The following is a 24,019-nucleotide window of genomic DNA, read 5'->3' on the forward strand; positions in this document are numbered from 1 at the left end:
GGCTTTACGTAGCACCGAGTCCTTGTCATAAATGCCCCACGTAGCTTGTAGTACTGAATCAAGCAGACAGTCCCCTGCAGTCCGATTCCAAAGTGCATAAAGCCTACTGTCCAAGCGCGTACCCAATTCTAGCGACCAGTTTATAATGGGAGATTCCTCTTCTAGTTCTAGAAAGTATAAGCAATCCAGTGTTAGTCATCCTAAATGGAATGCAAGAAACCTGCTACTCTTTAAGATAGTAGTTACATGAACAGGGCTAGGGAAATGCAGTTCATTTTAGTGACTATTTTTTAGTAAATCTAAGAGAAAAACATGTATTCACACTGAACTAGCAACATGCAGCAACATGCCACTGTACACATGTAGAGCATAGATGAGACCACTAGGCTGTCTCTACTGGCTTTCTGTTGGCACAAGAGACAGGAAGGGCAATCTCACCAAATTGCTCTCCTCACTGCAGGTAATTCTGCTTTCTGTCTACTGTGATTATCCCTTACTAGCTATTTAAAGCAAAGATCATACCGCTTACCTTTTTGAACATCCCTATCAAGGACTTCATCAAATAATTTCTCTTGGACAGTTGGTGGCAAGTCTTCAATATCTGCAAAACCAGAGAATTCTACCAGCATGACAAATGGCTTAAGTATATAATTCACCTAACACAGGCTTGAGCTGCAATTTTTACAATACTGACTTCACACATTACTTTTCCACTATTACATCACGATGGTTTACTGATTACAAGAGAATAGGTCTTACCAACAGGCGTCTGCCTAGCAGAGCTTACAATTAAAAATATGGAGTCAAAGGGAGAGAGGGAGGTAGAAGCAGGAATAAACAGGAAACAATAGACATAAATTCCCCTTATGTGCTTAGATTTCATTTCTGTAGGTGACAAGGACTAAGGGGTTTTGCCAAAGGCTCAAGAAAAAAGACGCATTTTGTGGATGGTTTTGAAGGAAATGAGAGAAGTGGCCATCGTGAAGGTATTCTGACAAGTAGTGCCAAGTACTACACAGAAATTACATGTCATTGCCTCAGCAGAATTATGCTCGTAAATGCATGCTCTGCCTTAGATACATGGGTCAGACAGTCATCCAATCAGTGCATCCATCTATAGTGAGGGATACCGGAATGGACTGCCTACCCATAAATTCATCTCTGTACAAAAATGCAGAAACTACTTAATATATAAATATATGAAACTGTGTCCTGGCTACCCAGGGCACTTCTAGATAAAATAAGGTTAAAGATAAGGAAACTAGTTTCATTCTCTATTGAAACCATGTTCTAGTAGTCACTACATTATTACTTCAAGTAATACAACCCTTACTCTCTTTCTCCAGCTCATTCCACTTACCAAGCAAGTAAATTAAAATCAGTTAGAGGCGTCAGATTGTCTGTTTTGCATTACATGATCCAATGAATCAGAACAAATTGAGTACAAAATAAAGAGGTGGGGGATAGGAATGCTTTCATTTTCAAAACTTTAAAATATAGCTAGGACCACTTCTTAAAAATACTCCCTTTGGCATCATCAAGTAGTACTCTATTATAACTACAGTACAGTGATTTCATGTTTATGAATCACTACACCCAAAGTTATGAAAAAGGTTTGTAAAACCTAAAGATTCAAGGCAATCACAGATGATATACTGCAGTAAAGGAACCGACTGCTACATGCAAGTTCTAGAATATCTCAAAATTCAAAGCAGAATTACAGCATCCTGTCAATTTGCTAGGACACGTCTTTTATAGGGTAGTCATAGTTTGAATACCTACACTACAATATAGTTCACATGATCATTCAAAATCCAAGTCACTATCCCAATTAGAAAAGCGGGCAATTCGTGCCAAAACAGGCCTAGGGCGGGGGTTGGAAGAGGATCCTGCATACAGATACAAAGTATGCAAAAAAAAAAAAAAAATCCCTAGTCTTCCAAAAAATGGTGGGAGGCTGGAGCTGAGCATGGTAGCACTGAAGTAGTGTATACCCACTACCCCTTAAACCCCAGAGTTGAAAGCTTAGGTCCTAGAGGCTGAAGGAAAACAAGTGGCAGGTCACTGGCTTCCCCTCAGTTTGCTGTGTAAAGCAGGAGGGACACTTGTGGTCAGAGGATACGCACCCTTTAGACTGCATGAATGAATTTCTAATTTTTAAAATTTATTTTCACATGAACAACCCTGACTCTAGTATAAGATAATGCCAGCAGGTGTCCAACCAAGACCTGGTGTGAATGCATACTGGCTCCAAACTTGGCCAGCAGTATTTCAGACTTCTTCTGTCTTACCCTGCATATAAAACAGCCCCTAGAAGTACCAAGCCTCACCCTCCTCCTCCAATGTACAGCTCCAGCGAAGAATTTTTCTTCACTTTAAAAAGGACCATGGAGGAAATAAAGGACTTGATCTTGGAACAAGGCTAAGGCTGTAAGCACAATACAAGATGATCTGTTTATGACACTTCAGAACTAAAACAAAACTTTTCCTTCAGTGATTCATGAAATCAGGTGGTTGTCTTGGGTACTAAAAACAATAATCCCTGAGTAACAGGCTTCCCATCTCTTTAGATGGATCAGGGGCCAGCACAAGTCAGATGCTTGGTCAAAAGCTCTTGTAAAGTACAAATATTTTGCTCAGTTCCTTGCCTGGATCTAAAGGAGATGCCATTTGTCGAAAAAGGCTTCCTAACGGATCACCTTGGCCCAATATTCATATATATGTGGACATTTCATATGGCACTGCTGTCAGAGCAGTATACTTTCAGATACACATTTGAGAAAGGAATGCAGTGTAAAAGACTGCCATGAGCATCTGACTTATGGTGATTTCTGATCTAACTAAGGAGATCCAACTAGACCAGGGCAAGTAAGTATTGTAGCGCCTGGACAGGGAGGGTAAGGCTCTTCCTTCTCCTGCTGCTCTCACCTCTTCTCCACCCTTACTCCCACAATAGTGAAGCTATTTTTGACTGGTTCCACATTTTAAAGTTGAAAAGCAATATTTAAAAACAAAATATTGTATTCAATTATTTTCTGTTTGAAATGCTGCTTTAAGTGTAGACCCTTTTTAATATCCCATAACATTTAATAATGGGGGCTAATGGAGTGGATGCAGGCTAATGAACTGAAGCTTAATTTCCAACAAGACAGAAGTGCTACTGATGGGCAGGAATCTGACCTGGGATTTAAGGTATCACCCATTCTGTGTGGGGCAGCACTCCCCTTGAAGGAACAGGTCCCTAGTCTGCGGGCGATCTTGGACTCAAGCCTACTGCTGGATAAGATGGCAGCTGTGTGCCCAGGAGTGCCTTTTACCAACTTTCACTGGTTAGCCAACTGTGGCCTTTCCTGGAGAGAAAAGATCTGGCCACTGTGTTGCATGCCCTGGTTATATCTAGATTAGATTACTGTAATGCACTCTGTATCGGGCTGCCCTTGAGATGTGTTTGGAAAATTCAGTTGGTACAGAATGCTGACTAGAGTGGGTTGTAGGATGTTGATTAGAGTGGGTCGTATCCCTCCAGTCCTGGTTCATCCAATTTGGTTTCCAATTTGTTTCCAGGCACAATTCAAGGTTTTAACCTTCAAAGCCCTATATGGCTGGGAATCAATATACCAGAAGAACCTTCTAATCCCTTATGAACTTGCCCAAACACTACAGTCATATTTAGAGGCCCTGCTTCAGAGGCCCCTGCCTTCTGAGATTAGGTAAGTGGCAACCCAGGAGAGAGCCTTCTCGGTCACGGCACCAAAGTTCTGCAAATTGACTGTCCCCTTCTGTTATCATCTTCTGCCAGCAAGTGAAGATTCTGTTTTGTTTTGTTTGGCATTCCCTCAATGATCCCTCTTTCCTAGCCAATGTTTTTGTTTTGTGTGTATTGTAACTCTTTTTAAAATTGTTTTAATGGTATGTGTTTAGGAGAGGGACTTATTTTATCATGTACGTTTTAAATCGTTAGCTGCCTTGGTGGCCCTTGTAAGGGTGGAGAGGTGGGATACAAATTCTATACATGAATAATAAAAATATAGGATAAAAGAAGAGCGTAAAATATACAAACCATGGGTTCCACACAAACACACCCATGGATCTACGCTACACTTTATCTGCAACTGAATCTGCCTGGTAAAAGTTAACTAATTCAGGTGTATTCAGATAGTACAGAGTATCCAAATATTGAGAATCTCAAGGTTGTGTGATGGTTGTTCTTCAAAGTGAAACATTATCATCTTTCAACTGAGAGTAGGTTTGCTAATTAGGTGTGTACATACTTCTTACACCTCCTCCCAACATATTGCTGGAAACAGAAATCCATCTATATACCCCGCAGTATATGCCCTTGCCCACTCACAAAAATCTACTCCAAGGCAGCGCTTTCTGCGTTATTATTTTATGTACAAGCCAGAGTTGTGAAGCTACAGAAAAACTTTCCAGCATCACCTATGTTCAATCTTTCCAGCATACACACACCACACACTTAAGGGGCCACTGGAGTCCTACTGCAACTTTACAATAATTCTGTGACTTCTCTAATCCCACTGTCCTTTAAGTAAGCCTTCCATCTCACCAGGAGTAACAGCATGGAGGAAAATTAGCCAGAGGAGGAGGAGGATATCATTGCGGTATCTAATAGTAAACAATATCTTAGGCGTATGTAGGTTACCAGAATATTAATGGCTTTAAGTATTTCCATGGCAGATGATATATATCAATTAAGTTTCTTATTGATAAATGACTGTGAAGACATTTGATCACTGGAAAGCTAATACTGTTACAATTTTGAGAACCGATTATACCAGGAAGAGTTAGAAAAGATAAGCAATTGGCAATTTCATGAACCTTCCACTAAGGGCAGATTAGCAGAGAAAAACGTGTCACATAATTTACCTGCAGGTAACGTAAATGTTACAAGGTCAGTTAGAAAATAGCAAGCAAAATCTCCCTTTCGTTGATGAAGAGAGGCAGCAATTTCACGCCGGATTTGTTCAGTAAGCTCTGGGCACACCATGGCTGGAATGCACTTAGCCGCATGTTGGGATACCTATAATGCAACATATAAACGGATGTATTACCTTACAGAGAACTGTAAACATCTGAGTAATATCAGCATCCAGTAAAAGTCAATGTATTATGTGGCGGGAACTTAAATACAGAACATACATAATCACAACACATCTGACAGATGTTGTGATACCATTAGCTTAGATGGCTTTCCCCACAGGTGTACCGATACATCCACTAAACATTTGTCCATCAGTGGCTCTTAGCTATGGCAACCAACTGGAATCTCATATTCTGAGGCACTGTTCCTATGAACACCAGTAATAAAAAGGAGAATATTACATGACTAGTCAAATGATTGTAACAAAGAACAAACGAACAAGAATATTACTATGACTGGGAAGACTGAAAATCAAATCATGAAGACGTCTTGAAAATAGGATAGTGGAGTACATGGACCCCAGTCTGATCAAGTAGGGATCTTTTTTTGTAGAACGTGAAAACAATTCCATGCAAGTAAACAAGCACATTCAGAATAAAGGGTTTAGCCTTTTAAACATAGGAGAGCATCCAAAATTATTGGGACGGATCCAACTATCCTCCAAGGAGCCTTCCTCCAATCTAAGTTTCTCTTCCCGCAGCCTAAATTGATACAGTCACTTCTATTACACAATTCTACTGCAAGTCTAGACAAGGCAAAGATTGTGTTGATCTGAATCAAGGCATTTAGAACAATGATTTAAACTACCAAGAAAGAGAGACAGATTTAAATGATTAATGCAGTACTTGTACTTCAGATATTTCCTGTGCAAAACTAGCCCAGGTCTTGTATCAAGCTATATTACAGCAATAAGACAAAGTGAATTGTACACACAAACACACACACATGTACATTCCCTCACACATAAAAATTGTATTTTAAGAACTTATAAACCAAGTCCCTAGAGCTTGCCAGAAGAAAGAAAAAGTTTATTTAGAAACTCAGCACTGGAAATAAAGTAACATACACATTTTGGAAAAGAGAAGCCACTATATTAACTCGCCCTCTAGAGCAACTGCTGTTGCTTGAAGTGAATAAAATTAGTTCCACATATCATCTCATGGCAGCATAGTACATGACGGGAAATACTATTCATATATGTGGAAGCAACTAACTTCTTCTCATCTGAATACTATATGAATAAATAAGAATTATTAGCTAGATTAGAATCATATCTTAAATTAAGAAGACGTCAAACAACAAGTTACTGCTTTGTCTCTAGTCAAGTTTCACGTTTGATCTAACTGTCTACAACACTGGCTTAGCCCATTCCTGGGCCTGTTTGTGGATGATTATAATGGAATGAAGATGCTAGTGTCTGAATCAAACTACCAGTTATATCATATGACCTGGTCAATATCACAGCTCAATATCACATGTCAATTCTAGCACCAAACACAAGTAGGCACTGAACTGGAATTTTGAGTTCAGAACCCATGTTGTTTATGTATATCTTATTTTAATGTATAAATAATAATGTATAATGTATAAATAATGTATTCTATAATGTATTTTATAATGTATATAATGTATAATAATGTATTTTAATGTACAAATAATAGTTTTATCAAAGAAGCTGACCTATGCAAAATCATGAAAGGTTAACTGAAATACTCTATGAATATTATGTAGCAGCAGCAATTTGCATGTCATTATTCCATCAGGCTTGCTTTCTTTAAAATAATGATTAGTTCAGAAACATGCAATCCTCATGGCAAAGACAAATACACGTAAGAAGCACTTAAAAAGTTGTTCTTTGCTTCATAGAATGTATATAACTGTCACATAGTTTTAACTAATTAGAACCATTAACTTGCTCCAATCTACTTTGCAAATCAGCATTGAGATTTGAATGGTATTTATATTATTGCACATGAACCAAAACAGAAATAGTCTCAGTTAAAAATCAAACCACAACAGAATCAGAGAGTGTAGCAGGCCAACTCTTTTACCCCACATTTGCCTTCTGTATATTTGATGGATCTCCTAATAACTCTGAAGACTTATTCTAACACCTCTGGTTCAACTTGAAGTTTTAGACAAAAAGCCAAAAGTGAAGGCTTCCTCACTTCTCTCACTGATCAAGTAACTTCTGATTATGTTTTAATTATTTCGTGGATTTGTGCTTCTACTGAACTCCCAGAAAGGAACATATTGGCAACATGAAAACTTACCTCTGTAAGTAGAATTGCTAACATGTCTTGCCTCTGAAAACGTATAGCAAGATGAACAAGTGTGTATCCCACATCAAAAGCAGAAGGGCGATTTAGCAAACGTACTTCATCTGCAGTAAGCTGCCGTGCAATATCTCCTCCTGATGACTTGTATGCTTCAATAGCAGCCAAGTCACCTTCTACAACACCTAGAGACATGGAAGATAACATTATGGGTCAAATTACCATTTTCCATACAATTTTACACATTGTACACTTGGAACTCTGATTTCAGAGAAAAGTTTGAGCTGTTAGTCACAGTATCAGATTACACATAGATCGTTCACAGCACTTTGCTGCAATGAACCTAAAGGTCAAAGCTTATTCAACACCAGCCCATAAACTAGAGGACTAAATAAATAACAGACCTCATGTGTTACTTTCACTGTGTCCATGGCATGGTCGTTCTAGATAAGGAAATAAGGAACTGCAATACTTACATGGTCACTATGGAAGGACTTCATGTATGTGAATAATAAAATTACTTTGTTTATAGTTCTTCCTACCTACACAAACACGCAACAATCTCACCTAAGGGCAAGTGATGGACTCCACAACCACTCCTCCACATTCCACATCCTTGAGCAGTGGGTCAAATGTGTCATATTTGAACATGTGTATCAGAGACCACATGCCGGATTTGCTTATGGCACAGATTCATCAGTGAACCTGTTCAGTAGATGAACTTAAGCTTGTTCATTTAACAAAAGCGATCAGACTGTGAGCCAACCAGGAATATATTCAGACTTCACTGAGCAATTTGAATAGGTGCCAAACATTTAAGTGCAGCTGCCTGTTGGTCAGAAGAGGACTCACAGCTGACTGCGGATCAGCTGAGAGAAACGTTCTGAGCCACTCCACCTTCTCAGCAAAAAAAGCTACACAGTGATGTCACAAAGGAGAGCTCTTCCCTCCCCTTGTAAACTAGGCAGGAAGAGAAGCAATGCTTTTGGAGAGGAGGAGCTGGGAAGAGACAGATGCAATACTTGCAAAGAAAACAGCTTTGAGTTGGGAGAAGAAAAGAAAAGGAGGTGGCCTCCTGATCACCCCCTGGCCTACTGCCCAAAATCTGCTGCATCTCAGCAAGTGTGCAAGGCAGCAAAGTCTCCGGGAAGGGAGATCAGAAGAACCAGACTTCCGGGTGATCAGCTGGAAGTGGCTCCTGATTCCCCCCCCAAAAAAAACCCCTTTTTCTATGCACAGAACAAAATCAGAAGATCATAAGCCAGCTCCAAGCAAATCTCTCATTTGCTGGGAGTTGGATTCTGATGGCTGCAAGTAGCAAATACACAAAAACAGGTTGCAAAGAGCCAAATAGCCCACTGGCTACCAGATCACCACTGGCAAGCAGGACACCGAACTGGCAGGTCTTTGAGCACCCCTACTGATGTCCAGAAAGAAGCACTTTGGAAGACTCATAATGCTGAAGCCAATATCCTGTTTGAGAGCACCCAGAAAACTTGCCTATGACAATATATTAGTGGAATATAATCTATTGTAAAATGCATAAAGGTTATCACTCCACAAATCTGAGGGGCTCAAAATAGTTCATTCTACCATTCTATATTATATTACCTCAACATGCAAAAGAAAGGGCAAGGACAATAGCTATTACAACTATAACCCAGTTCACACAAAACTTTGACAAGCACTACTCTAATATGGAACCATGGGATCACATCTTGGTCTTGGAAAATGGTTTTGGCACACAGCCCAAACACATGGTAGTAACTCTGCAACAAACTGAATGTGCTTTAGAAGAATATTGATGCTTATGGGGACCCCATTTTGATCCCTGTACATGTGCATTTCTTAGTATGGACATGCAATGAAAGATGGAGTCTTATCAAACTAATATCAAAATGGCAGTGAGTCACACTGAGGGCATGAAGAAACGTAGGGCAGCTTCTCCATCAATCATGCAAAAGCCCATTTCCAGTGGAAGTCAACAGGAAGACAATTTCCCCAAGGACTTTAGAGTCTCCTCCTTGGTCATTCAGTTTAATTCAGTGCCACAAATATTCAAAACAAGAAGCAATGGGCTGATCCCAGCTATTCCCCACCACCACCTATCTTAATGGTTGGACAGGAAGGTTTTTGCCCTGACTCAATTATGTAAACCTCCCGAAAAGAATTTTTCCAATACTGTATTGCAAATAAGGAAAACTCCCTTCCACATTGTTGATAAATACTTTCTTTTCAACCTAACCCATCTCTAGAGAGAGTGAATTTTTATCGATCCCTCATCCCCATGCCAACACCCTTTCCCCTCCCTTCTATTGGCAAAAGTGTGTAAAAAGCTACCCCACAGCTCCAATTTTTGGGGTAGGCAGTTTGGAAACCATCCAGTTAGCCCACCTTTACAGTTGGCTTCTCTGCTTCTCCACCAGCTTTGCTGCCATTTCTCCCACCTGGTCAGTTCCACTCTCCTAGAGCTGCTGCTTCTTTGTGATGGCCAGGAACAGGCTCATCTGCCCCCCTTTTTTTAGTCCCCCCCCCCACTGGCAGACAGCTTGATAGGGAAAGGCTTCAGATATTTTACTAATGCTTTTGTTTTTCCATTCTGTAGAACTGCCATTCACTCTGCAAAAAAATAGCCTTTTAAACTTATTTTCTCTGCTAGCTAAATAAAAACCTCTTATTTTGAAATCTTATTCTCCCTCATTCTTTCAAGTATTGGTCTGAATCTCACCCTCAGTATACATAGGGTTAAAGACCTCAATATTTAATACCCCACAATATAAGCGTCTGTGTCGTGACAGCGGACCCCTTTGCTCATTTTGCCTGCATGTGCATAACGATTTGGGTAACAATATGTTTCATGGAGGTTGAAAAACGGCTACAAGACTAAGGAAAACAGAGGATTTCCATCTTACTTGTTTCTATGATCCATTTCTAGTCTGTGGTTTCTTATGGAAAGCATTTTAGGTTGTTGAATATTGTATATTCCGGTTTTACAGCTTGGATTTAATATTTATCATTCTTACATTACTGTTTTTATGGTTTTACTATACTGTTTTTCTTTTGAGAGCTATCTCTTTCTAGACTCAGGAGAGGCAGTATATCTATATTCTAAAAAAATAAATATAAGGTAAGGCCCCATTCAAGCTTGTCTATCCTCTCTTCTAGACAGGAATCGGTTCTTAAAAGTTCAAGCCTGTCACTGGAAAAGTGGCATATAAATGTTCAAAATAACTAAGTGGTGGCCTCTTGAGCTAGGAGATGCTAAATAAGTTCTGAATAAGTGAATCCCTATCAAGTCAAGGATAAGGACATAAATGTGGTAGACTATATTTGATTTAGAAGCAACTTTAAAAAACAACAACAACATAACCTTTGTACCCTTTCTTGCATGTGCCAGCAGGGCTCTCAGAGTCCATTGCCATCTGACTGAAAAGGATACACTTGATAAATTTATGCACGATATTTCATTCAAACGCCAATGACTGAGTATAATATTTTTCCTGGAATGTACATCAAGGAACTAGTAGTTCTGATACAGGAGAACAAGGGTTTCCTCCTTCTGAGGAATGTAGCAACTACTAAGAAGAAGTTCATAAACACTCGGGATATGAAAGCAAATGGAAGTGGAATAAACAAATGGGCAAAGTGCCAGAATCTTGGCAATGGGAGGACCAAACAGGATAGGCAAATACATACCAAACTACAATGAGCCAACTATGAAAGAAGCAGCAAATTCTTTTTATAAGATTTCTCTGGCCTCTAGACCAAAGGGAACTCACTCGCAAGGATGGAAGCATGCTCAAGCTGCTTGAGTCTGGAAGGAAGATCAACTGGGGAAATGGAGCAACACTCTTTTCAAAAAGAGAAGTGGCAATGCAACACTGTTCCTTTATTCGTACTGGTCTAGGCAATTCAAAACAGAAATCACTTCTCAGAAATGTAAGCACAAGGCTAGTCATCGTCTGTAACCTGAACAGACTAAAACTGATCTCTCCAGTATCCAGAGAACAGCAGTTTTTCAATTATAAAACACTGAATAGGGCCCAGTGCTAAACTTTTCATATTAGCATTTCACTTTAAAAGTTAAAGTAACAGTGATCAACCACAAATTCGGGGTTTTTAGTTTGATGTATGTGGGGAGAACACAATACACATGTTCATTCTTCCTAGGGGACTGTATCCACTGATTAGAAACTGGGTTTTCAGCTCCTTTCAGTCATGATTGTGGCATTCTTTGGCATATGAGGTTTCTTTTAAACACAGGTTACAGTTAACTATGACTGGACCTCCTTTAATTGTCAAGAAAAGGGGAAGATAAAAGAAGCCATATCAGGTTCCCAGAGCGCTAAAGATGGCTCCAAAGTGGCCAAAGCAAGCTAGCCCAACTAACTGCCTTCACCTCTCTCCTGTCCCAAGACGTATGGAAGATTCCTGTTCTTGGGATGAGCATACCCATGGGGCCTGTCTCACATGAGGCTTAGGCACAGTAACTGTTACTATAAAGGTCGCAGCTACCACTAGATATCACTACAATTTGGAGCCCACTTGCTGTTTGCTGCTACTGTGGAACTTTATGAGCAGCCATCAAACAGACACAGTGACCAGGACAGACTCCTTCCACAGTACATGGGCAACCACCTCCTGGCGTACAACATGACCAACAGCTGCAATGATCATTAATATCTACCTGCTCTGCTGCATGGTTGCCAGTTTTCTTGATCTAACCTAGTTCCTAACCTCTGAAAGCTGCTTAATTGACAGTTTAACCAGCACGGCTGGCCCCTCTTGTAGGGTGGCCTTTCTGTGCAGCCTGCAAAGCCAAGAGTTGCCAATCCCATTCATCTCTCTGGCTTTCAGATCTTTATACCTTATCCTGTTCAATAAACACATGGGTTGTTTCATAGCTGTGCCTGTTTGATAGCTAGGGCTGCCAGCTCTGGGTTGGGAATTACCTGGAGATTTTGGGAGTAGAGTGTCAGGAGGGCAGGGTTTGGGGAGGGTCCTCAATGGGGTATATTGCCATAGAGTCCACCTTCCAAAATTGCCATTTTTCTCCAGGTGAACTGATTTATGTTGTCTGGAGATCCACTGTAATCCCAGGAGATCTCCAGCCATCACCTGGCAGTTGGCAACCCTACTGATTAGTTCCCCAACCACCTGCTCCCAAGTTACCTCAGCGATCTTCAACACAGGATTCACGCTGGGAGGAGTCAGGGCATCATCCACTATCTGCACAGTTGTGCCCAAGAAAGGGGGCACACAAGGAGCATAGTGGGCAATACTGCAATGGACTCCAGTACAGTTACTATGCCTTGCCACCCCTAGAAGTTGAGTCTTTTAAAAACATCTTTTCCCCTCTGCAGAGTTAAGCACAGGATACTGACTAGTAGCATTATGCCTTGACTTCAGCCAGGGTTTAAGATTAGGCTGCCAATTTAGAGTGAAGGTCATTCTCTGAATTTGTAAAAAAATATGGCTAAAACCATTTATATCGAATACCACATTTACTAGAGATAAAAATAACAAAGGTGGTTTCATTTTATCAAATTATATCATCCCTATCTTTAGTATGTAGAAATCATGGCTGCACATCAGAATTTCTAATAACAAAGCTTGGATACTGTGAACACACATGATTCCTCTGAGGGCTCCTTGATGTAGAAGAAAGCTCAGTTTATTTTATAAACACTATTGTTACTGAGCATTCCCCACTATGTTGGTTGTTACTTTGAGATGTCAGTAAAAGATTTTATTAAGTGACAAAAGCTGAATTCCCAGATAACCAGTCCCCAATGGGAAGAATCTCTCTGAAGTAATCTCTCTGGCAAGAAGCCAGACAACCTTTTAGGAAAAGCTGTTATAGAATTAAAACACACATATATGTTCCCAAAGAGGGGGTTTTCACCTTTTCCCCTGAATATACAAAAAACTATTATAGCACCCACTGTTGATAAGAAAGCAACTGACAGACAGAAAAAGAGTAAAAAAACAGGTACTACAATTAAATTTGCATTTTCTTTCAAACAAACCTGATTCAGGCCCAAACTAAATGTTATATGCTAAATAGGGGCAGTACCTGCCCAACAGATTATTCTGAACCAGAAAGTTATTTCTAGTGTTGGCGTGGGGGTCACTTAACCATTTTACTCCCTTTTCCAACTCTCAAGTTGTCCTTCCAACATCTTCCCCACTCCTGATTCATCCTATGAGAAGCAGCTTTTGTGGCTGAAAGGTGGTCACTGGCCTACTGTCACACATATCCACATAACATGCAGTGTGAGCCTCAGCAGGGCAACTGTCACACACTTTAAGAAGTGATACTTGGACAAGTCATCACAATTTGGAACATTTCAAGCCATTCACAACCCATTAGCTAATGGCCCTTTGCACTAGGGATTTCATTTGTATTTCAATACCCTCCTAGCACCACAAAAACATGTGCATGCACTCACACTCCTCTACCTGGCATGCCAAACTACATGTCTAAGAAGGACTATGCTAAGCTTTAGAAAAGTGTGCAAGCAGCTAAAGGTGAAGAATTTATCTAAATTACATTTCACCTTTCCCCATGTGAAAGAAATATCAAAACTAGACAGATTTTTAAAGATCTGTAGAATGAACAGTGTCATTTGTTTGGCATATATTATTGCTGCTTGAATGCTCCAGGTTGCTTAAATCTGCTGGGGGAAGAGGCTAGCAGATTGGGTCCAGGAAAAGGCTCCCTGAGAGAGGGGGTGGTTGCCCCTGGCATGAAGCGGGCAGTGGTGTGTGCACTCCTAAACAAACCTAAGACCCAAGAGACTTGGGTAACTAAGTGTGCCACTCTTGAGCAAAGTGAACAAGCGGTGGATGGGTATCTTAAGGATTCCTGGATGGAGCAGATTGTTTCGTTATGTCCTAGTTTGGTTTCAGGCCTGGGTATCGGACTGAAACAGCCTTGATCAGCCTGGTGGCTGACCTGTGCTGGGAGATGGATGGGTGGAGTGTGACCCTGTTGATTCTCCTGAACCTCTCAGCATCTTTCAGTACTATTAATCATGGTATCCTTCTGAACTGCACTTCAGGGTTAGGATTGGGATGCACCCATTCTGCCATAGTTTCAGTACTACCTGGAAAGTAGATTTCAAAGAAGGGTGCTGGGGGCCTGCTGCTCTGCCCCTTAGCCCAGGCCTCTCACATCTTGTCCAACATGCTCTTCAAAATCTACTTGAAGCCACATTGTGACAGGGCATTTCTATCAACTGAGGGGACTCACACAGCCTTCTATGATTCTTGGGGAACCAGATTTATTTTAATCTATAGCCCTTCCCCTCAATTACCAGCCTTTCTAAAGGTAGCGAGTTTATAGGCTTTGGGTTCACTGCTGTGAGGTACGTTTTGTGGTACACCAGTAGAATACAGAGGTCACTGAGGCAGGAATTGTATATTAACTACAGAGAAGATTCGTTTATTTACAGATTGGTTTCCATGAACACATCACTAGCACAGGACTCCAGACAAACAAAAGAAAAACCTGGCCAAGGGACATTCATTTAGAGCAGTGGTTCTCAACCTGTGGGTCGCGACCCCTTTGGGGGTCGAACGACCCTTTCACAGGGGTCACCTAAGACCATCGGGAAACACAAATTTTCGATGGTCTTATGATAGCAACGAAAATAATTTTATGGTTGGGGTCACCACAACATGAGGAACTGTATTAAAGGGTCGCGGCATTAGGAAGGTTGAGAACCACTGATTTAGAGAGTAGTTTCAATTTTCTTTAACACTCCCAAGGATAAATAGGCTTTTACCAATTAGCCACTAGGCCTAACAACTGGGTACTCTATTCTCTGCCAGAAGTAGAGCCAAACCACTCTGCCACACTACCAAGCAAAGCTACCCTTCGCTCAGTCTGCTCTTTTCCCGAGCCAGACCCGGGCTCTCACTGCTCTCTCCCCTCAGGCAGAACTGAGCTGCTCTCATGCTGTGCTTCCCTCCAACATTCCACCACCACCCCTTCTCAACGGTGATTGGATGCTGGAGTAGCATTCCCATAGGCTCAAGTGAATGCCTGTTTTTCCCTTCAGGGGTAGGACAGCCTTCTGTCCATCACAGTCATCTGGAGATTTGGGCTGGGTTGTCACCAATAGGCAGATGACACTCAGCAGGTCCAAAAAAGCAGAGTCAAGAGTCAATCTATAGGTCGCAGGCTGAAAGGCAGGGTCCGGTGTTGTGGTCACAGAGTTCATAGGTTTGTGATCTGCACGTCTCCTGGTCTGATTTATATAGGTATTTCTTAATAAGCCTTATGTACAGCCATATGCTTGGAAGTGCTTCTGTATCTACTCACGACTGTTGTCAGCAAGCAACTGGCATCCAACCAAGAGCCAAACAAGCACTCTGTCTTCATGTCTGTAATTCTTGACAGAACCTCATCCATCACATTTTGACAGGCAGGGGTAAGCCCGATGGGCTGATTTCATGCAGCTGTGGTTCATCAGCCTCTTCAGAGTAAGCTGTGGGTGGCTCAGGGTCAGCTGCCTGCAATGAATCTTGAGGATCCTGTAACTCTAGCTAGCTAACCTCAGCTGATTCAAGGCTGGCTGCATGCAGCTCTCCAACTCCAGAGGAGTCTTCTGCCACACTGGACTCAGGCTGGCCCACAACACCAGGCCTCCATGAGTTTGATGGAGGTCAGGAAGGCTTCAGGGAGTGAGGCTTCTGTGATAGATCATAAGGCCTCTATGCAGAAGCACTTCTGGACCACCTGTCTGTTCACATATTTCAGGTCAAGAGCGGCTCTCCAGTCCTCATTTCTCTTGGGCAACATGAAAATATGGAGAAAACTCCTGAATGATGCTCACAAGAAGGAACTGGCTCTATTTCCTGTACCTTCAGAAGGTGATCGATCATGGCCATGGTCTTTAGTTTTTTTCCTTTCAGATAGATCTGGGGGACTGAAGGAAGCTGTATGGAAGGAAACTGTGAAACTCTATGGTGTAGCCAGACTGGACGGTTTGCAGAACCCAGTGGTCTGGCTGGGATTGAAGCCACTGGGTTTGGAATGCCTGTAGATGACCCCACACACACCAGAAAGTCCCCGGAGTACTGTTTTTCTTGCTTGGCCAGCCAATTGGATTTGTCAGACCTGGATAACTGAAACTGGGATGGGCTATTGGTGAGGGGGGCCCTTCAAAAGAAGCCTCTGGTGCTAGACCACTGGGACCACCTTTGATCTGGTCTGGTAGTGGGGACAAAAGGAATGAGAGGGGAAAGTTCTCTACGCAGACTTCTGGGTATGGCCTTCTGTTTATCTCTAGTCTCCATGGGGATCTTGTCAAGACAGTCCCCAAACAGCCTTCCACCCTTGAATGGATATGCCACTACTATGCACTTAGAATGTAGATCCGCTTGCCATGCACAAAGCCATAAGGTGTGCCCAGTTGTAGAAGCAGCTGCCATAGAGCACAATGTGAAAGTCACTGCATCAAGGGAGGCATCTGCCAGGAAGGTGACTGCCTTAAGAATGCAGTTGGCACCTTCTATTGCCACTGAGAATGAGTTGGACCAGCTTCCAGGAACCTTCTATTGCCCTTCTATTGTCACTGAGAATGAGTTGGACCAGCTTCCAGGACCACACAATGGCTGCTCTAGAGATTAAGGCTGAGGTAGCCGTTGCCCTGATGGACATAGCTGCAGCCTCATGAGATTTTCACAGAGCATAGTCTGCTTTTCTGTCCAATCTGTCCTTTATGAATCTGACATCATCCTCAGACAGCAGACCTGTGGACTGCAGTGCTGCAACCAGAGCATCCACTAGGGGAACCTGCAACGATTCCATAGCATAAGGAGCCAAGGAATAAACCTTTTGGGTAATATTTGGGAACTGCCAGATATAGGGTTAAGCCCATTCTCTTTTCATCAGCCTTTTGAACAAATCAGGGAAGGGAACTGACCTTTCTGAGGAGGGAGCCCTAGGGAAAAAAATTCTTTGTTCCCCTGAGGCCTGGATTTACTCACTGAGGGTTAGGGGTTTCTGCAAGGTCTAAGGCCAGGATGGCTTTGGATAAGAGGGACTGGTAGTCATCCACACTGAACAGGTGTGTGGAGTGTTCAGCAACTATGGGCTCCTCCACTGAGGAGAACTTTCCCTCCTCTCAGATTCTGACTGGGATGAAAGGCTTTCTTATCAGAGGGGCTGCGCCGAACCCCAGCCGGGGTAGCAGTGGAGGAGGAGGCTTTGCGAGCTGCCTTGGTGAGCCACTGAAAGCCAGGATCCTGATGGGATGAGACATGCCCCGCCCTGCACCCGGACCTTTTCCTTGGGGGCAGGAGAGGGTGGTCTCAGATTGGAGCGTTTGGACCCCTGAGATGGGGTGGGGAAACAGTGCTCTTGCATCCCTTACAGCTCTTCCCTCAAGGCTCTTTAGAAATACCTTAAACTCAACTAAGCAAGGATTCCACCTGCCTACCCCCTCAGAAGGAAGGGGGCAGAAACTGTACATTAACCCCTTGAAGATCTGTTCAGGTAGTCAAGGAGTCCATCTGGGTCATGGGGGTTCCCATGGAGGAGCCTGGCATGCCATCGTAACCCTCAAGGGCAGAACTGGCTGCCAAGAGACCCATTTGCACCTGAGGAGTTGTTTTCCCACTTTTCTATGGTGCGTTTTTTAAGAACTTTCATTGACTCAGGGCCTTCCTGGTTGGCTCTTGACTAGTCTGGCCAGGCAAGCTCTCTCCATGAGAAACAGATGGCAGAAGAGTGTCTGCTTCGTTCTCAGAAAGGAAACCATCCCTTCCACGTTCCTCCAAAGTCTCTGGGTCTCTTGCAGGGCCATTAAGAGAAGGGGGGCAGAGAAAAAAAAATCTGGAAGAGGAAGGAAGCAGCAGAGCCAAGAGGTGTGAAGAGAAAGAGGGACAGGCTGGAGAGGTCAGGAAACTGTCCCTCAGGTCTGAAATCACTTTAGAAGAAAGGTAGGTAAAAAACAGCAAAGAGCAAGCAGCTGGCAGGAAACAAACTGAGCCAGGATGATGCCCACCTGAGAGACGGGAAGTTGAAGAGTTTAGTCGTGCCTCCCTGAGCAATTGGTGGGAATCACCCATATCAAGATGCCCTCCTCCTCAGACTGAGAACAGTTTATTTGAGCAGGATAAACAAAAAACCCCACACTCATGCAATCAGAATCCTATTAAGCATGCACACAGCACCAGACATTGGAATGCCTACAATAAATGTAAATATTCCAAAATGCACATTCACCCCTGAGCAATGTAAGAACTCAAAAAGAAGGTCTTGGAATGGCAGAAGGCAGCAGAGAAAGATTATATTACCTATCCTGGATAAGAGTTCATCTGGGAAGAAAACCAAGTTATCAGGTAGCCTTTGTACCTGGTACAAACTAGGACATTTGGAGTTCCTAGGTGGGAGCAGATATAAACAAGAGTTACAGTAAAACCCAAATGAGAAAATCTGGTATAGGAATCCAGAAAAAAAGCATGTGAAAGCAGCCAAGCAAGGAAGGCTGAAAGCACAAGGGAGTGAAGGGCTCAGGAAATGCAGCATGGTAAGAACACCTCAAGAACCAATTACTGAGCACATCTTGGGGAGCCATTGAATCTTCCGGTACAGGAAGAATGTATGTGATCTTCAGGCGAACTCAGCAGACTAACTGGCTGAAGGTATGGCACAGGATACCCCCTTCTCATGAGAGCCTCTCCAAATAAGAAAAGGAAGGGAATGCTGTGGCAGGAAAGAAGGGTGTTAAAAGCAGTCAGTTACATAAGTAGGAATTAAACAAAGACAAGTAATACCAATAAAACACAGTACTTAATTAAAGGCTGATGGCAACAGAATTTCTTTTGGTACAAGAGAATACAGCAAGATCACAGTGCACTGTGCATAAGAGCACCTTGATTGAAGCAATATACCTTGAACAATTGTTTAAGAGCCTTCAGTGTGTGTGTCAATTTTCTCTGTAAGCTTCCATTGTGCTAGGGTACTTCTCTCTTAGCTTGCTACGTGCTTGGCAAGCTGGCTATTGTGACTACAGCACAATCTGGATAGGTGTTTCAGCTCCTACCTACTCTTCTGCCAACTCACCTCCTTTTATTCTATAAATAGGCCAATACTAGATTTGCACAGCCCTGAGTGCAACCAAAGACTGGGTGATCAAGAAAGGGAGGCAGAGACAGATGCCAACAAAATGGAGACTTAATAGTGGTGGAGAGTGCTATCAAGTCACAGCCGGCTTCCGGTTTTGGATTCACGGATTGGACATGTCCCATTGAGCTCTAATGTGGACGCTCCGAGGCACGGCGGAGAGGAGGGGACTCGGATGATTCTGAGGGGGGGCCCCCCAGAGCTCTTGTAGGGAGCTCTCTGCCTGGGGTGCAGAGGGGTACCTCTTCCAAGGTAACAGCCAAGGAATTGAGGCTCCTGCCGTCATGAAGGTCCTGCCATCATGAAGCTGTCATGGCGATCAGAGACGACTGCCAGGTGAAGCGGGCAAGAGATCTTACGTACTCGTAAATGTTCTGCACTTCAAATGCTACAAACTAGCTAAGCGCATCCCCCCCTCCAATGACGAGCCACTCGAGAGAACGGAGTTAACCTACAGGACAGAGCAGCGGGTGGGGAGGAATTGGGGATCCCCCCCTCGAAACTAAGTGGTGCCCAAGCGAAAAACTCGAAGGGAAAAAAGATACTGACCATGAGATACTTTGAATAAGGCCGAAAGGTTTAAAATAGTCCAAAGAGCATTCAAATCTGAGAACTTTCATTTTGATTCAAACAAACTTTATCTTGTATAAATAATGGCGGGCAGAGGGGAAAAGATGGTGCTGGAGAAGACACCCTTGGCTGGAACTACCCAGATAGCAACTCCTACTCGTATGACGGAAGTAGCTACTGACTTTCCTAGCATGTTGGCAACAGCGTTGCACCCCCTGCTGGATCAGATGTCTAGTATCAACAATAAACTCGATGGTTTCCAAAAGCAACTGATGGGAATTGACAAAAGGGTAGACGGCGCTAATAAAGCCATAAAGAAAATGGATGCAAAAACAACTGATATTAAGCAGAAACTGAAGGCAGTGGAAAAAGAGTGAATTTCAGACAAAGAACAACTTTTATAGTTTCAAATGGAAATATTAATGTATGTCCTACACTTCCAGGGTATCCCAGAGCAGAAAGCAGAAAACTTAAAGGAACTATTAAGAGAGGTATTAGCACCAGTGACAGAATTCAAACAGGATTTTCTGCAAAATGATATGGATTTTGTCTATCAAACTTATCCAGATTTTATAAAGAAAAACAAATTACCTGGTGAAAGATTTGTCAAATTCTCCAAAAGATCTACCACAGACACAGTTCTGAAAGCAACAACTGGGAAAACCATGAAAGTAAAAGGCGAAGAAGCGAGAATCTTGAAGGATATTCCATTTGAGATACAGAAACGAAGGCAACAATATCTTCTTTTCTACATAAAAATTCCATTCCCTACAGGTGGATATTCCCAGAAGGATTGATATTTAAACACAACAAAAAGAAGATGAAGATCAATTCTGCCCAGAAAGCTAAAGACTTTTTGGAACAACAACAAAATCTGACAGGAGACGAAGAAAAGAAAGAAGACAACATCCAAGAGGTAGATAAAAGCGATTCTGAATCAGAAGACAGTTCAAGCAGTTCTGGTAGTTCCTCTGAGGCTTCAGACTCAGAAAAAGTAGAGGCTGCTCCCAAATTGCTTAAAGTTAAACTAAAATGCAAGAAAAAAATGTGAAAAATAATTATGAACGTTTTAAAAAAACAAAAGATTGGCCTAGAAATTACTTAAAGTTTAGCAGTAATGGCTCAAGTTAATTTTGTTAAGAAAATTTTACTTACAGTATTGTATCTATATTTTGATATTGACTTAATGTAAGAACGTCATTTAAGAATGTTACTATTGTAGAATGATCCTTGACTTAATTCTGTAGGGGTTTTTTTTTAGTTATAGTGATTCCCTATTCCCCTTTCCTGTATATGTGTAGTAGATAAAAGCAATAAAAATTCTCGGGGGGGGGGGGTCGCAGCCAACATGGGGACCTTGTGGGGTTTTCAAGGCAAGATAAGTTCAGAGGTGACCTGCCATTGCCTGTCTCTATGTAGCAACCCTGGACTTCCCTGGTCTCCCATCCTAGTATAAACCATGGCCAACTTTGCTTAGCTTCTGAGATTTGATGACATCAGGCTAGCCTGGGCCATCTAGGTCAGACTTAGTACATAAAGCACAAATACCAAAATGCAGATTGTTATAGGTCAACAAACGCTGACATTTTCCATCTGCATTATGAAAAGATTTAGTGCAGACTTCCTCTCTACTGCAAGGGTAGAATTAACCTTGAGCAGGAAGACAATGTCAGTGTAGTATCTCATGTTTTAATGTGCCCTCTCTGCATCTCCATATGGTTAACACCTAACACAAAGATATTTTGAAATCCAGGCAGATATGGGCTTGCCTATTCCATTTTAGTGGCACAGATCCACTAACTACAGAGCTTCACCCTTCAAAGGCAATCTTCAGGCTTGAGTATTTGTAGAGTTCATAGCATGATCTAATATTGCAACAGAAGCTGCACATCTACCAGGTAAGGAACAGAAAAATATAAATAGGCAAGTGACAAACCATTCAAGTCTAGGGCAATATGATTAACCTATTTGTTTTTCACTGCATTTTATACAAACCATGAAATTTTGGATAGAAAAATCTATCATGTATAAGCTACTTTCTCCAAAATATTGAAACTGAGCTACTCTCAGGGAAATTTCAGGACTGAAACTTCAGATTTTTACAGTGACTGCCACCAATCAAATAGGAGAAAGATGAGGATTGGTTTTTCCTAAATTTATTTTATGCATGTTACATATCCTGGATTACAGTTGCCAGACTCCAGCCCCCAGAACTACAATGACCATAAAATTGAAAATTTGGAAGGAATACTCCCTGCTGACTGCAGGGTCTACCCACCCAAATTTTTTTTACAGAAGTTCTGAAACCTTCAGCATTTTGGAGGTCTCAGGGAAGATGGAGGGCAGGGAAATCCTTTTGCATGGTATTGGATCCAGGCCTATCATTTTTATCCCAACCTTCCTCAAAGGACTGCAGGGTGGTAGTACAGATGGTTCTTTAATTACAACCAGCCAACATGGGGCTGCTTCTCAGTGGTCCAGATGGGCAACCTAGTGGGTAGATTCTAGTGGATAGTCATGGGAATCTATTCATCTCTGGTCTATGTAAATACTCAAGTGACAGACACTACCATTTCTAAAAATAATCCTGCAGCACAGTTTACAAGAACATAACACACCACCCACAAACTATACATGTATTCTTCCAACCTCTTAGTTCCCTGTTCTCAAAATTAGAAGCAAGCTTAATTTTCATGACAAAATTTCCAAGTCTGATCAGAGATCAGTATGGATCCACTTTACTACCAGTCACAGGGAGACCGATTCCCCCTCCATGCCAGGAGAATTTTGGTTCTTTAGTCTCAAGACAGCTGGAGCAGAGGAGAAAGGCACTCTGGCTTCTGTCACCAGGCTGACCAGTAAGGGCCATAACACAGTTTCATTAGTTTAATCCAAGCAAGATTATGCAAAAGGGACAATTAGCCTAGCTAAATTATTTTCTGCCCACTCCCCTTTTCTTTTGTGTCTCATCTTTTTGGACTGTAAGGTGGAAGAAAGGGCCTGACTCTCTTTATTCTAAAACACTTTGGAAGGCAACATAATTTTTGCTTTTTGTCCAAGTCATGGAAAACAATCACAACTCTTACAGCACTGTTCAAAAGCCTGCAAAAGGCTGGTTTTAACAGGGTATGTGGAGAAGCAGCTACAATCCTGTACGGGAATATAATATTTCTGCATAAAGATATTTACTATTAAAAGCCCAAATGTTTTCAGAAATGTGAAATGATCACACATCTGTGAGTTAAGTTACATATTATAGAGGCCTCCAAGCAGGCTTTCATGCTGTGGAGCTGATGCCTAATCACTGCTACCAAGGGAGTGGTTTTCTGATGGTTTCCCGTGGATTTCATTCATATGAGACAGGAGGACTGAAAATACATCACTGGTCAAGCTTATGACTGAATCGGTTCATGGATGATTTAACCACTTACAGTGACCTTTAAGCTAACAATAATGTGTTGAGAGCCTGACATACAGTGAACTTTAATTGGCTGAAAGGCCTGGCAGGAAATAACAGAAAAACATTCTCGGCCCAGTGTGAAAAACTGAGCAGTTGCTTGTGGGGGCAACAATAACAAAAAAGTTGAAGAAAAGCACAGCAAAGAACGAAGACTGTGATCTGACAGGGGGAGCTGCAGGGAAGACAAGTCTGACTCAGCTGAGGAACTGAATGATCCTTTCAGATCCACCACTGTGAGTAGTCCTGACCAGGGAAAACATTACTAGCCTCATTGCCTTCAAGATACAAAAAATCCACTGAAGTGCCCAACCAGAAAGATCCAAAGCAACACAAGCAAGGCTTTGAGAGCTATTTTGGATGGAGGCTAGAGAGAAAGGGAAACTTGCTATTTAACAGTAGCACAGAGATTGCTACCGTTCTTGGTTGTTAGTAATACTGGAGAAAATAAGGTGTACCTGAACAACAAATATACAGTTGAATATTTGTAACATCCTTTAAAATATTTAATTCATTAACATTTTATATCTTGTTATCCCCTGGTCATAGTGCCTGTTTACCTTCTACACCTAGTATAACTGAGCTACCAAAGTATAAATAAAAAGCTGCTTTGAGGGTAAGCTATGTTGTTGTTG

General features: G+C 42.0%; 1 protein-coding gene across 1 annotated transcript in view; it reads right to left on the reverse strand.

The window, feature by feature from the left end:
• ZRANB1 (zinc finger, RAN-binding domain containing 1) overlaps positions 1-24,019 on the reverse strand; it is a 78,196-nt gene that overhangs the window by 27,186 nt on the left and 26,991 nt on the right. Inside the window, exons 3-6 of the mRNA XM_015422192.1 lie at positions 7,216-7,403; positions 4,888-5,041; positions 530-601; positions 4-167 (exon numbers count right to left, since the gene is read on the reverse strand). Coding sequence (XP_015277678.1) covers positions 4-167; positions 530-601; positions 4,888-5,041; positions 7,216-7,403 — 578 coding nt within the window. The remainder of the gene's footprint in view (positions 1-3; positions 168-529; positions 602-4,887; positions 5,042-7,215; positions 7,404-24,019) is intronic.

The sequence above is a fragment of the Gekko japonicus genome, unplaced genomic scaffold (genome assembly GCF_001447785.1).
Source record: "Gekko japonicus isolate JY-2015 unplaced genomic scaffold, Gekko_japonicus_V1.1 scaffold415, whole genome shotgun sequence".
Classification (NCBI taxonomy): Eukaryota; Metazoa; Chordata; class Lepidosauria; order Squamata; family Gekkonidae; genus Gekko; species Gekko japonicus.